Source organism: Priapulus caudatus, unplaced genomic scaffold, assembly GCF_000485595.1.
Source record: "Priapulus caudatus unplaced genomic scaffold, Priapulus_caudatus-5.0.1 Scaffold1440, whole genome shotgun sequence".
Classification (NCBI taxonomy): domain Eukaryota; kingdom Metazoa; phylum Priapulida; class Priapulimorpha; order Priapulimorphida; family Priapulidae; genus Priapulus; species Priapulus caudatus.
In genome coordinates, this window is record NW_014578501.1 from 37,713 (window position 1) to 52,100 (window position 14,388).

Here is a 14,388-nt window from a genome sequence, read left to right on the forward strand (position 1 = left end):
ACACCAAGATCATCTATATACCATATTTTGTTGCTGAAATACAATTTTATATGATTTAGGCAGAGGCCAATGACCTTTGACTTCTGATAAAAAAAAATTCCCCAACCCCTATCCCTCCTTACTTTTTTTGGTAGTTGGCCATACCCATACCTACCCAAATCAGTTGAAATTAGCTTCTTTTAAATTTTTTCACAGATGAACCTTAAGTTAGGGATGCTAAAACAGTCGAGCTGCTTCTGACTGCAACGTGCATAATTGTTTATTCTATTCTCTACTAGCTGAAACTTGCTGTATGCATTGCATTGATTCAATGGTAACTTACCTTGGTCAGACAGCAAAGCTTGGTTGTACAAGACAGCAAATTTTAACCAGTGTTAATGGCTATAGCATCACAAATCAGGAATAAACAGAGAATAAACACATGTTGTTATCTACTCCTGATAACGTGAATAATTCAACTATCCCCCTTCTCCTCCTCCTCCTCCTCCTACTCCCACATCACCTTCTCCCTTCGATCTCCATCACCTTCTCACCTCTTGCTCATCTATGTACACGCGGGTACACGGAGATAAACGCACGTACACGCAGATACACGGACGTACACGCACGTGCACGCACGTACACGCGGGTACACGCACGTGCTTTTCACATCATCACGCACGCACATCATCACTTTTGCATTATGGAAGCAAGTTAGATGCCTCGTGGGCGTCTAGAAAGCATTAGAAGTAAAATTGGTCTTGTCTTGTAGCTGTGACATTCAGGCGTAGCCATGGTGACCAGTTGGTCATTTTTGTGTTTGAAATGTGATCCGACTACTTTGTAGAAATTCGCGTCATAGAGCTGGAAAAAGTTTCAAGCAGAGCATATAGAGCATGAATCTGTATTTATTTAGGTAGATGTTGTGTATGCGGCGAAACAGTGTGAGTATTTTTAATTAATTTCTGTTCGATGCTTATTCAGGCCTGCTGCCTATGAACGCCTTCTACTGTTGTATAACACCTATAGTCGTGCTGACATGGCGCGATTATTTCAATTTTGCTTTCTTAATGCAACCGGCGTGCCTGCACAATGGCCAGACTGCGTATACACCGGGCCGCCGAATCGTTGCAACAGTGAGCGTCTGTGAAGCACAGGTTTTGTCTACGACCATACTGAATCCTAAAGACAATTGTTGGGAGACAAAATTGTTTTTTGGGCAATGCACACATCCGATTATTGATGAGAGATAAATGTTTATGTCATGTTACGACAAGCTTTGGCTGTTTTTTAGGCTTTTAGCAACTGTATTTTTTGAAAATGTGAATAAAATATGACAAACCCAACGATATCACTTAAACCATACAGCTTTTCCATTAATCAGCTATATCGACATACACACAAAATACACACTAAACACCGTACAAAATAAACACACTATATCAAATTAGCTAGAACATATCAACAATCACACAACCATATCACACACGGGATATGTTTACTTTTACACAGTGACGACAAAAGCATAGTATTATTTTATCTGGCCACTATACATGACTGAATTTTTTTTTAAGCTACATGTGTAATCAATGAGAATTAATAATAAAAGCTGTAATATTTTATAAATTTTAATTTTAATTATTTTGATCAGATCCTTTGTTTACCATCCACAAATAAATTAATCATCAACAGTTGCATAATCATTTGAAAAGCAAAAACAAGCAACGTGTCGTGCATAAAACACTGGTAATTTGTTTTATCAATTTAAGTTTGTTTAGGGTTTTCTGCCATTATTGAACTTTCATCAATGATGTAACATGAACGAAGTTCAGTATATCTAAAAACAATGCTAAATGTGCACTAGCTTAGCTGTGTGAACCTTTATCATTTTCTTCCTGATTTGAACAGAAGTCATTTTCATCAGGCACAGGGCTCAGTGTGTCTGGTGTTGATGCTCGCTCACACTCCCCACCTACAGCATCTATTTGTGACTCCAGTTGATCTTCTGAAATTACTTTGAAAAATTCTTCAAAACTCACGTAGGATGGAACCTTGCCATCTGCATCCAGAGGCAGTATGCTACAACTCTCACTTGAGCAATAGTTTGCACTGGCACTACCAGATGACTCTGTACTGGTATACGTTTGTGATCCCATCATTGTAGACTGGTTTGTTGGGTAACATGTAAAGCTACCGCTTTCAGTACTGTAGGAGGAGCTAAGCGTTAACAAGGGATTCGTAGAAAACGTCTTGTTCCTAATTGGACTGGTAATTGCATTCGGAAGTGGGTAGTTGAAGCTGCGTACTAGCAGGGTCATGTCGTCTCGCTTCTGGCAGAGGCTTGCACGCTCAGAACCTGTGTACCATGTGTCCTGGTGGATGCGCACAATCTTATCGATCACCGCCTGTGCAACGCCAAACAGTGTTGACTGTACAGAAAACTCTGCTGCAACCATGCTTGCGATATCCGCATTCACCTGGTCGGTTCCTAAAAGACAAAGCAAAGGGATGGTCTCGGTGCTGCAATCAACTGAAGTGTACTAGCTGCAAGTGTTGATTTCACGGTTAGTTTCGTAAAGGTGCAAGCACGGCGCTAAATTTAAGTTATTTACACCATCCTATACTAGATCATAGATCGTATATCCTAGATCCTATATCTTATACTCAAGAAGAAGAAATCTTATATTCTACAGTTGCACACTCCACTTGTTGGCAGACGTCCAATTCACATTCTGCTTGCAGCCAAGAATCATATTACGTTACGAATAATATTAAACAAACAAGCTGCAGGAAATTAGAAATATTTTCAAGAAAATGTTCAAGGAAAAGAAAAATTATACACTGCAAGTATAATATCTATTGGAGCAGTGTGTGGGACATTGTCGTATATATCTGCACTATATGTTCACACAGAAATAAAAGCGCAATATAATGCATAAACCATATAACTATGTGCATTGCACACAAAGTTAGTGTGCCAAGTATTTAGTAATAATTACGTGCAGATTCTTAGCTTCAGCTAGAAACACATTGTATCTTCACATAGTTTTGTGGAGGCATCATGAACAGGCATCCTGCGACAACTGGCAGCTATGAAACAGTCAGATGTGAGAAACTACATTTACAGTAATGCCACACCGCGTACTCTTATATTGATTATGCTTGGCCATTTTATAATAGCTATACTTAAATACCATGAAATAAATATAATGTTGAAAATATTTTCAATTTTAAATCTCGATAATAAATGATGATCTCATCTACTCATCTTTTTCTTAACAAGTATGACCCTGATCATCATTCACATGTAAGTGTTATTAATCCTGTATGCAACATGTCAATCACTGTGTAGTATAGCGTCTGTCAGTTTCCAAATATATCAATACATTCCATGGACAACCATACACAGTCTTCTCTGAAGTTGGCAGACAACAAGCCCCAGCCGTCTTTAATGCCGCACGCTAACTCTGACGGAATCACGAGGTGACATCACATACACCGACCAGACTATATCAAGATCATGTTTCTATGTTGAATATTAGCTGAAAATGAAGGATAATGGATTTGAATGGCGGCCATCTTGGAAAATGAACGCCATTGCTGCCGTGGGACAAATATGCGATGGCCCTATAGCGAAAAATCTTCCTTAGGGCATGCTCTAACAGTGTGCGAAAGCTCATGCGTGTATCATCAAAATCTCAATTCATTCACATATCTGCCGGGCTACTAGTCCTTTCTGTACCAAATATCACTGTCCAAATCATCTATGAAATATTATGGTGTGGTCACCTCGTTTTAGAGAGGTCATGCATATACAAGGTGTGTTATTGGCATTTGAGGATCCGAGAGAGCATTAGAAGAGCTCATGTCCCGATAGTCTAGAAGCCAGCTAGGGGGCCGTTGTCAGAAACAAAATTACTCGCAACATTAGTCTTACAAAAAAGTGGCACAAAAAAGTATTTAAAACAAGAGAACAAATGCCATACGGCATTTGTAAATGTTTTGACACTTTTGTTTTGCTTCACGATCGGTAGATAATTAATGTTTTTGACGTGTTTTTCAAGAAAAACATGATATTACTTATTAATATAAAGTATAATATCACTATAATTGTAATTCTTAGTCTAAATGTGTTATTTTCATCTTAATATTAAAGTTAAGCAAAGGTAAGGGAGGGTCTAGGATCTCTTAAGTTAAGAGAAAAGTTACGAGAATTTTTAATTCTCTTAACTTTACGAAGTTTCTGTCAACGCTCTAAGAGAAAAAGTTTATGTTAAGGTTAATGTTAAGACTAATTTGTTTCTGACAACGGGCTCCAGCTATTTGAAATCAAACAGAAGGTTCACGCTGGCCATCTCGGCATTAACGTGTGCATACGTCGAGCTAGGGACCTAGTGTACTGGTACTTGCCTGGTATACCCAAGAATATTCGTCAGCTTGTTGAAGCGTGTGAGATCTGTGCGTCACTCCCAGACAGGCAGACTCAGAGCAACTAATCATGCAGGAGCTGCAAAGTCGCCCATGGGAGAAGATGGCAACAGATCTTTACATGTTAGAAAGGAGAAACTACCTTATCGCCGTGGACTACTTCAGCAACTTCTTTGAAGTAGACTTCCTAAGTGACACTACCTCAGAGACGGTGATCAACAAGCTGAAGCACCACTTCGCCCGTCATGGCATACCAGATACACTTATCAGTGACGGAGGCCCGCAGTACACCTCACAGAGCTTTGAAGACTTCAGTAACAAATGGTGTTTTAAGCATGTAGTCTTGTGCCCAGGAAACAGCCAGTCGAATGGTTGTGCAGATGCGCATGTCAAGGTCGCAAAGAGAACCATGCGAAGAAGTCTACTCTCAGGACAAAATCCTTACATTGGCCTACTCAACTGGCAAAAACACCCCGACAGAGGGTATAAACACACGCCCAGTGCAATGCTCAATGGGTCGTCTTACTAAAGCGGCCCACACACGATCAATATAATTGACAATAATATTGGTACAACATTATTGAAAAGAAATTCTATTGGTCATCAATGGCATAATAATCGCCCAATGTGCTCCCTCCTCGATGTGGGTGGTGTCTCCTGATCATGCAGGATAAAAACATTTCTTCGAAATACAACAGGGTTGGTTCATATACTTCATCTGTCCCTGCACGAGACTTATTAGTCGTTTAATTTTTTCAACTCCGCTTAAACGCTTGTGCCAACAACAGACCCTACAGCGATGGTAAACACAATACAGCAGAACAAAAGGTTCTGAAGGAGCAAAAACAGTCAATGACTGCAGAGCGATTCACCCACAGGAGAGTACTACAAACCCCTCAACGTGGGAGATACCGCACGCATGCAACCCAGTGTTTCCCCTGGCCAAAAAGGTCAGCGAGGTGGTAAAAAATGTTTTGGTGGTTGCACAATCCGAGGAGCAGGCAATGCAAGCACCGAAGGTGATCGCCATGCTAGGGGGTCTGGGGGCATATGCTCCCCGGCAATTTAAAAAAAAGGTACAATTTGGTGCATTCTAAGCTATTCTGAACACATTATATAATATGAGACTCTTGAATCACGCGACTGCATACATTAGGGTCATAATGTCTTGTTGAACAGGATTCCTCGTTTCCCTTTGAATTGAACTTTGAATTAAATAGTAGAGGCTCGTCTCCACACACACGGTGGAGCACGGCTACTGCGCCGTTCACCCGCTCCGGCAAAAATCAAATCTATATATATTATAGCACAGTCCCTGCTGACACGGTGTTCCACATTGTATGCACGCTATTCATGCTGACCAGGTTATGTACCGTGCTCACGTGACCAGCTGATTCTGATAGTGAAAGTTCTTGTTGCTGGGAGAGTCGCGTTCTCGCGTAGACGCAGAGTCGAGTAGACGTGTTTGTATGGTTATGCTAGCCGCACACTATACGATTTTGCACTGTGCACAGTCGTAGGCTCTCGCACACTATACGACCCGCTCCCGATCGATCGGGAGGCCCCCGCACACTGTACGACTCAAAGTTGGCGCAAACCATGGCGCTCTCGTGGCGTTCCAAGCGGATTTAGCGTGTACTAAGGTTCGGGAGTGTTTTCCCGCCATTTTTACCAAATGCGGTTCCCATGGTGCTGCTCTGTGATTGGTCAATTTTCTTCAGCGCTCGGCGGCGGGTCGGATGGCCACGCACACTATCCGAGTTGCGTCATAAGCTCTCGCACACTATATGACCCGCTCCGCTCCTGATTCAAAATTCGACGTAAGCCTCCCGATCGCACTCAGGTCGTATAGTGTGCGGCTAGCATTAGCCTGTGTTGTGACTAGCATGTATTGTGTGTGCGTGTTGACAATATCGTGAGTGCGTGGCATTGTGTTTTACGTTTGGAGCTTTATTTCGATATTAGTTCAATAAAGTGTAGTTTATTGATGGAAGAACAGTGATTTTCGTCAGCGAGGCGGTGTTTTTGGATAAATTTCTGCGTGGTGGCTGAGAATTTGAGCGAGGTGGCCGCCTCGCTCATGTCAATGCAGGGGAAACACTGCAACCAAATGATGCTGGCAGGAAGCAGTGGAAACAGGCTACTGTTATCAAGACATGGTGCACGCTCATACAGTGGCTTGCGCCAAGGGAAAACTTATCGTAGAAACCGGAAGTTCTATGTGTGGCAGTCGCTGTACTTGAGAGAAAAGTATCGGACAGTAACCCCAGTACCGTCATCACACCGGCCTCGAAAGTGACTAAAAAAGGTAGCCCGACCCAACCTCCCAGAGAGATAGAAGCTACACATCCAACTGTAGAGCCTACACAACACGTGGGCAAAAATCCAACCCCACAAGAACCTTACAAGACCCGTGCAGGGAGAAGTAGAAGTGTCAAGAGTGTAGAGAAACTCAATCAGTGAAGCATTGTGTGTCACTGTTTTTCATTAGTTGTTCTGTTGTGATTCAAACGTTATACTAGATCGTTAAGGAGGGAGATGTTATGTGAATGGCCCTACTAGGCCAAGGTATGTTTATTTGCTTTACGTGCTTGCTGACAGATGGCGTAATTAGTCAACACACTGCTAAGATGAAGAGTCACCATTTCTGCTGAGATTATGATTTGCAACTTACTAAACCTTCATGTCTGAATACACACACACTAGGTATTAAAAAAAAAAATTTCAACTGCACAGCAATTTCAATTATCACTGGCAGTTGACGGCTGTAGGAGGGTTAATGCTGACAGATTCTGGCATAATGAATAACGCACTGGTTGGATTATGATGCTGATGTTATCAGTAACTATGTTTAAAGGGCTGCACATGCACTCACTGCACATGCACGTAAACAATCCAAACGCTCAAAAAGATCACATGCACTCATTTATGGGAAAATAACCATGTACAGAGGTGGCAGGTGGTGTTATCCATCAAATAAAAATGAAAATGAAAAATCACTGAAATTTCACATTAAACCTTGAATGTAGAGACAGGGTAATTAAGGCTCTACTTACAGGGTGCAGGCAGACAGTCCACTACCTGTATTCATTCATGGTTAGAACAGTCGAGAAGATAGTTCGAGTGCACAAAACACTACTAAGGCAAGGGATGTAGTCCAAAGATGCACAAAAATGACTTTAAAAACAGTAAAGCCTGGGACACACTATGCGAATTTCGCTGCGATCAGATCCGCAGCGAAAATATTCGCACCCGCATGCGATAATTGAGCGAACACACTACACGCGATCTACTCTAGCCACACGGCTCCAACCATGGCTCCAACAGTCATGTGATCTCTGGATTGCCGCCATTTCTCAATCACGTGATTATCATACTGATCAATGATTCGCTGCATTATAATATCGACCGGCTTGATTTTCGCTTCCACGGACACACGATGCGAATCTGTACCCAGCGGTAAAAATCCTCTGCAAAAATATCAAACGTTTGATCGCTGCGAATTTCGGTGCGGAAAAAATTTGCGGTGAAATTCGCCCGCGCTTGAGCGGACACACCATGCGAATTCCGCGGCGGTTTTAAAATCCGCTGCGGTCGTGCGAATAAATTCACATGGTGTGTCCCCCGCTTAACAAGACAGTCTGTGAGAGACATAGGGGGATAGTGAAACGATAGGGCATGAGGTGACTTGTGTCTATTAACACAACTTGGTGACTTTCCTCTGAGAGCAGGGCCATATGCTGAGAAAATTTCTGGGGGGGGGGAAATTTTATGACTCAACTGCGTAATAATGAGCGACGGGTGCAGCTCTTGATCGACGTCAACAGTGTGGTAGGGGTCCGTCTGAGACAAGGCTTTCACGGATGAGTGACCACAAACATCACGTTAGGGTTATTTTTTACGATTATTAGCTAAGCTTATTTGTTTAATTTTGCTCCCAAATCTAGGGACAGCTAGATCCATCAGTACCATTTTGGTAACCGTTCCTGTCTCGCTCTCAGTAACATTTTGTTCATTCATTTGTTAGCTGTTATTTTAAGTTATTAAAATGTATTTCTTTATGCATGTTATGCAACATATAATAACAAGAGCCGCAGAGCGTCTGGGCTCATCTGGGGTCTGTTGCTACGGTTATGAACGTACAATTTCAGTTGTGCGTAGTGACACATTTGTTAGGCGCAGATATGCAGATACGCAGTTGCGTACACATCATATGTTAGGACACGCTCACTATCTCCCCCCTATGCGATTTGGTTTATTTTATTAATGATCACTTGCCTTCTCACTTCGAATTTGTGTCATAGATTCACAGCTATCTATTTTTATCTATCTATAAAAGCATTTCAACATAGGAGCATGGGAAGAGAATTCAAGATGTTAATATTCAGAACGGCCGTGTCCGCGCTTCCGCAGAACCGGCTGCCCGAGCCGCGGTCGGCCGTCATCGTTCGCCAATCGGGAATCCCAAGCGATCGCCGTCTTCATCGCGTCGGATCGTCTCGTCGCTGCTGATCGTGCGAACAACCTGCGGCCGCACATAGAGCGGCGACGTGCGGGGATAAGCGTCCGCTGCCGCTTCCGTTCCGGTCGGCGATTTCGCGCAATGTGGCGTCCGCTCGCACGATCAACTTCGACGGACGCATTGGAACATTCGTCGGCGAGCGGAACTACGGGCCTAATATCCAGCCTGCGCCCACGCCTGCAGCCCCAACTGGACAAGGCATGGCCGAGCATTTGACAGCGTTTTAAGGCGTGGCCAGAGCGCGTATTATAGCGATATCCTAATACGGTTCAAGCCGTGGCTATCTGCTCCGTACGGCATGACGCGGAACGGAATCGTCTGCGGGAGTTGCGAGCCGCGGAGAATTCCTTTCCTAGTCTTCGAGTGCCTTTCCACGAAGCAAAGCGGTGCGGGATCTCATTGCAGTGTTATAGTCCCCGCGCCACGAAAATAACGCCGGTGCTGTCGTACGTGCCGTGCGCCGACGACTAGGAGGTTCTATGCGCCATGCGCGTGGACGTCTACCGGGCGGTTTCGATCCGACCGAGCCTCCGTGCGCGAGGGAGGGTAAGCGGACCGGGTCGCAACACGCACCACGGACAACCGTGTGAGAGTCCCCCACACCCACCCCACCCGTGTGAGTGCCACGCACAACCCACGCCGCACCCGTGTGAGTGTCCACCGCACACGCCACCCCACCCGTCGTGAGTGCCACCCACACACCCCACCGCGTGTGAATGAACACCTGTTGTGAGTTATAGTGGCCTCGGGTCGAGAGATAAATAAAAAAAATCCGAGAGATTGCATGGGTCGCACGGCGTCCTTTCTCCATGGCTGTGGTGAGGGCACCCACAACAGGCACACGGCAGTACGGGAATTGACTAGCCACCCGACGAGTCTCTATAGTTCGGATGGCCGCAGCCTGTCCGGATAGAAGCGGGTGCGTAACCATCAATTCGTCGATTTGTAATTTTAAATTTTTGAATTTGTAACCGCTACGAAAAATCAGGAGAAGTTCTGAATCTCTCGCAGCAGGCGCGCATGCGCAGGCCACAGCCAGCATTGCATATCCGTATCAGGGGTTAATAAGTGACCAAACAATACAATATATTAGGGAGTGAATTAATAATAGAACATATACATATGTACATCCCGTATATGTGTGATAGTGTACATTACTGAATCATATATATGCAGCCCCGTCAGCGCCCGGGGGCGGCATTAGGCGAGAGAGAGAAAGATAGATCTAGACGCCGAACAAAACAAGGGCAGCCTACCAGGTTCGAGACCCAAACGGGACGGCTAGAGACCCCGGAAAGCGCGCAGGCTGCGCCCGGCGGCGAGAAAACCGCACGCTGCCGCCGCCGCAGAGATGCGGACCGTGCGCCAGTTCTCACGTCTGCCGCACCTGGCCCACGCCCCACACACCACCCCCCACCCCCCCCCCCACTGCGCCACCTCCCTCCCCCTGCCTCCCACTTCACTCCTCTTGCCTCTCACTTCCCCCCTTCCCTCCCATCTCCCTCCCCCTACCTTCGACCTCCCTCCCCCTGCCTCCCACTTCACTCCTCTTGCCTCTCACTTCCCCCCTTACCTCCCATCTCCCTCCCCCTACCTTCGACCTCCCTCCCCCTGCCTCCCACCTCCCATCCCCTTGCACACCATCTCGCACGACCTAATTGTACCCCGTTTCCTGCTCGCATACACACCGTATCACCGTTTTCCTGTCCCCGTCTCAATTTACTACTCTCTCTCTCTCTTTATCTTACACTTTCTCTCTCTCTCTTAATTATAAAAAAAAAATAAAACCCAGCGATGATGCCTTTTACTGCCCCCTCAATAATGCTTTCTTCCTATTGTAACAGCTGTTTTACATATGTTGCATTGAATTGGTAAATATAGAGGCATAGGTTAGGATCGACCATTTCGCATGTAGATTAGAATTAGTTAGGTGGGGTACTAGCAGATATGGGTTACAGAGTTAGTTTGACACTTGCACACATGCTGGCCATGTGGGCATTCGCCCGTAATAGTTTGAATAAGAGAGAGAGTGGTGGTGTGTGATTGGTTAGAGTAAAGGGGAACTGGGCTGTGATTGGACGAGAGAGTCATATATAAAGATTGGAAGAGCATTTGAAGGGGACGGTTGAACGGGACGAGACGGAGACGTGAGCTGACAGTTTTTGTAAACAATATATTTCTTTAGTGAACACAAATTCTATACGTCTTCTTGATTATTTATACTTTAAATTATAACATACAAACTACGCTCTACATTTTGGTGCTACGTGACAATTCGAACTTGGGTTTTGCAAACAACGCTGGTAGGTATTTGTTGCTATATCGATCGACGGGGCTACAGACTGTATCAACGCCGGCGACAAAGAAAATTCGAGGCGGCCGGCAGATATGTATATTTGGTGAGTACTGTAGTTAAATAAGTGGTAACTATTGCGTATGTAATCACCGTTAGTACGAGAAAGCCGTGTTGAATCAGTAAAAGTTAGTAAATAGGTAACGTACGCACTAACGTTACTAAGACTAAGCTAGTTAGACTAGGCCTATACTGTACTATAGCGTCATTATGACACAACAAGTCGGCGTGGAAGATTTAGCGAATTTATTCTCGCAAGCGTTAGTCCCAACTATAGAAGCCTTGAGTACTCGCTTGCAAAGCTCGGGGAGGCAGGCTGAACTTCGCAGTTCGATCCCATGTTATACTGGCGATAATGGGCAGTATTCCGTCACGTTTCGATCGTGGGAGAGGGCGCTGCAGATTGCGCAGTTGGAACTAGCGTTAATTGGAGTGTCGCTGCGGACGTTTGCCGTTTCTACGGTTGGGGGAGCTGTGTCGGATTTTTGTCGCAGGCAGATTGCGGCTAATGCCGAGGTGTCGTGGAATGAGTTATATGCACAGGTACAGGCACGGTTTCGGTCACCTTCCGAGCGGCCACAGGCACAGAGGGAAATGAAGCAGTTTCAACAGTTACCGCGTGAGACGCCACGCGCATGTGCTGATCGTCTGCTCGAACTGGCGGGAGCAGCATATCCAGACGTCCACTTAGATGCTGTGTTAATGCAAGCTAGACTTGTCGAATGTTTTATCGATGCATTACAGAATTTATCGACACAAAGGTCGTTAATAGCACGCGCACCGACGACGCTCGAGGGTGCGTGTGAGATTGCAATGGCCGACGCGAGGATTGAGGCGGATTTGTCTTCTCGTCGGGGGGCACACCAGGTGTCAGAACGGTATGGACAGTTCGACGAGCCGATGGAGGTCGATTCTGTTCGACGGGCGGCCGACAGCTCTCGAACAGATTCGAAGGGAAGTAATTAAGGCGCAGGCAGAAATTCTTTCTAGGGTACAGAAGGGCAGTTCGCAGGACCGACGCATACAGAACGAGGCGCGAGACTTCAGGCAGGCTGGTATGCGACCATTAGCCTCACGGCACAACACGACGGGAGCGACGCGAGGAGGTAGGCAGGAGGTGCGGTTTCGTGAGGAGAGAGGGGGCTATGCCGGTCCACATAGAGGTCCACATGCTTTGGTGTGTTTTGGATGTGGTAGGCCGGGATACACCCGCAATACCTGCCCATGTTCGTGGCAGGGAAACGCCACACGCCCGCGCATGTGAGGAGTGCGTGGGTGGTAAGTGTAAGAAAGAGACTTCCTCGTGGGTAACATCGGTTGCATTCACGAAGCCCGTGCACGCACCACGGTGTACGGCTTACGTGGGGAGAGATAGGCAACATAAATTAACGGCTCTCATCGATTCCGGAGCCGATTGTTCATTGTTAGATTCTAAGGCGTGGTTTAATCTACCGTATAGCACGCGACGAGATGCTAATTTTGTTGATTCTCGTTGCAGCAAGGCAGTTCTACAGTCCGTTACAGGAGAGAGGTTGTCGGTAGTTGGGCGAGCGATGCTGCAGGTAACGTTGGGTAGAGTTATGGTACGCGCGCCATTTTACGTCGTTCAGTCAGAAAATCACACTGAATCTCTATTGCGGTGCATTTCTCTTATTAACTACCAGGGAGTCGCGGTACCGTGTTATTCCCAACTGCAAACCACAGCGAGCTCAGCCAGTAGTAATAAGTAACCTGTGATCAATATCAGACAGCAGCAGCTGAGCAATAGCATCGGTGTATGGTTAGCCAGTGCATCAGGCAGCCAGCCGGGAGCCGAGTATCGTCAAGTCTCTCGAACAGCAGCCGCGCATCGTCGCAATCAGCAGTAACAACATGCACAACATCATCCAGCGGTTCAGCATACATGTAGTAGAAACAACAGCATCCCACCGCTGAGCAACAGCAACAACAGCAGGCAACCGTAGCAACGGTGAACCACGCACAGCCAGCAATTGAGCAGCGCGCAATATGCTGAATCAGAATGCAGTGCTAGCCCAACAGCAGTGTCCCCCGCCGTGCATCCGTGACATTCCCTTCGACCACCTGCTCCTCCTGTCGGCTCTGAACATCGCGTTACCTGCAAACGATTTCAATCAGGACAAGACAGAATTTCTCTCCAACACCACATACTATATCAGTGCAACATTCGCATCTCGCCTTATGTGACTGCCTGACCTGCCACTACTCTCGCTAGGCGGCGCCCCAATGCTTACAACTCCGACTAGCCGCCATTACGTGAACCACACAATTTCTCTTGGAAGAATTTACAAGTGTACACCGCACACTGTGCTGGCTGTTTACTGACTGTATCAACGTTTGTTGCACGGCGCAACTGTGCCGCTGAGAGCAAAAATACTTCAAGCATGCTGACCTCTTACCTTCACCTGAGTCCCGATTCTATCCCGCCTCGGAACACGGAACTCAACAAACTGTTGTCGCTCGCAGGCTGTAAACGCATACCTCTTGTTCAGTAGAGCCAGCTGCGGCGGCTCCTTGTTCCCATGCGTCGACAGGTGGGACCACACTATCCCCAATCGTCAGTATCGACGCTCCGAAATCCACCGCACCCGAGCCTGCTTAAGAAAATCAGCTCCAATGATAATAGCTTTATGCAANAGAGAGAGAGAGAGAGAGAGAGGCATGTCCAGCATCTCACTTTAGTCAGCTAATCATCGCGATGAGAAGGTAGCGGGAGGGGGCCACCTAGACTGTCCCCGCACGTCGCCGCTGCTATGCACACACGCCTTCGCCACCGCGAGCTAACTACACGTATAGAGCAGCTCCGTTGTTTGCACATGTTGACTGGCAGACACGCGCTCACTCGCTCGCTTGTTCGCGATTTCATTTCTGTACTCATCTTGCAGTCGCCGCATCCCTGCGCTCCTCAGCCTCCGCATCCGTCAGCCTCCCGCATCCCTCAGCCTCCCGCATCCCTAGCATCCCTCAGCCTCCCGCATCCCTAGCATCCCTCAGCCTCCCGCATCCCTAGCATCCCCCAGCCTCCCGCATCCCTAGCATCCCTCAGCCTCCCGCATCCCTAGCATCCCTCAGCCTCCCGCATTCCTAG

At 46.4% G+C, this 14,388-nt stretch overlaps 1 protein-coding gene across 1 annotated transcript in view; it reads right to left on the minus strand.

Annotated features, from left to right (window-relative positions):
- Positions 1-1,265: 1,265 nt before the first annotated feature.
- The window catches only part of LOC106816640 (TGF-beta-activated kinase 1 and MAP3K7-binding protein 1-like), a 74,214-nt gene continuing 61,091 nt past the window's right edge, over positions 1,266-14,388 (minus strand). Inside the window, exon 8 of the mRNA XM_014821265.1 lies at positions 1,266-2,467. Within this exon, the coding sequence (XP_014676751.1) occupies positions 1,845-2,467 (623 nt within the window). The 3' untranslated portion in view covers positions 1,266-1,844. The remainder of the gene's footprint in view (positions 2,468-14,388) is intronic.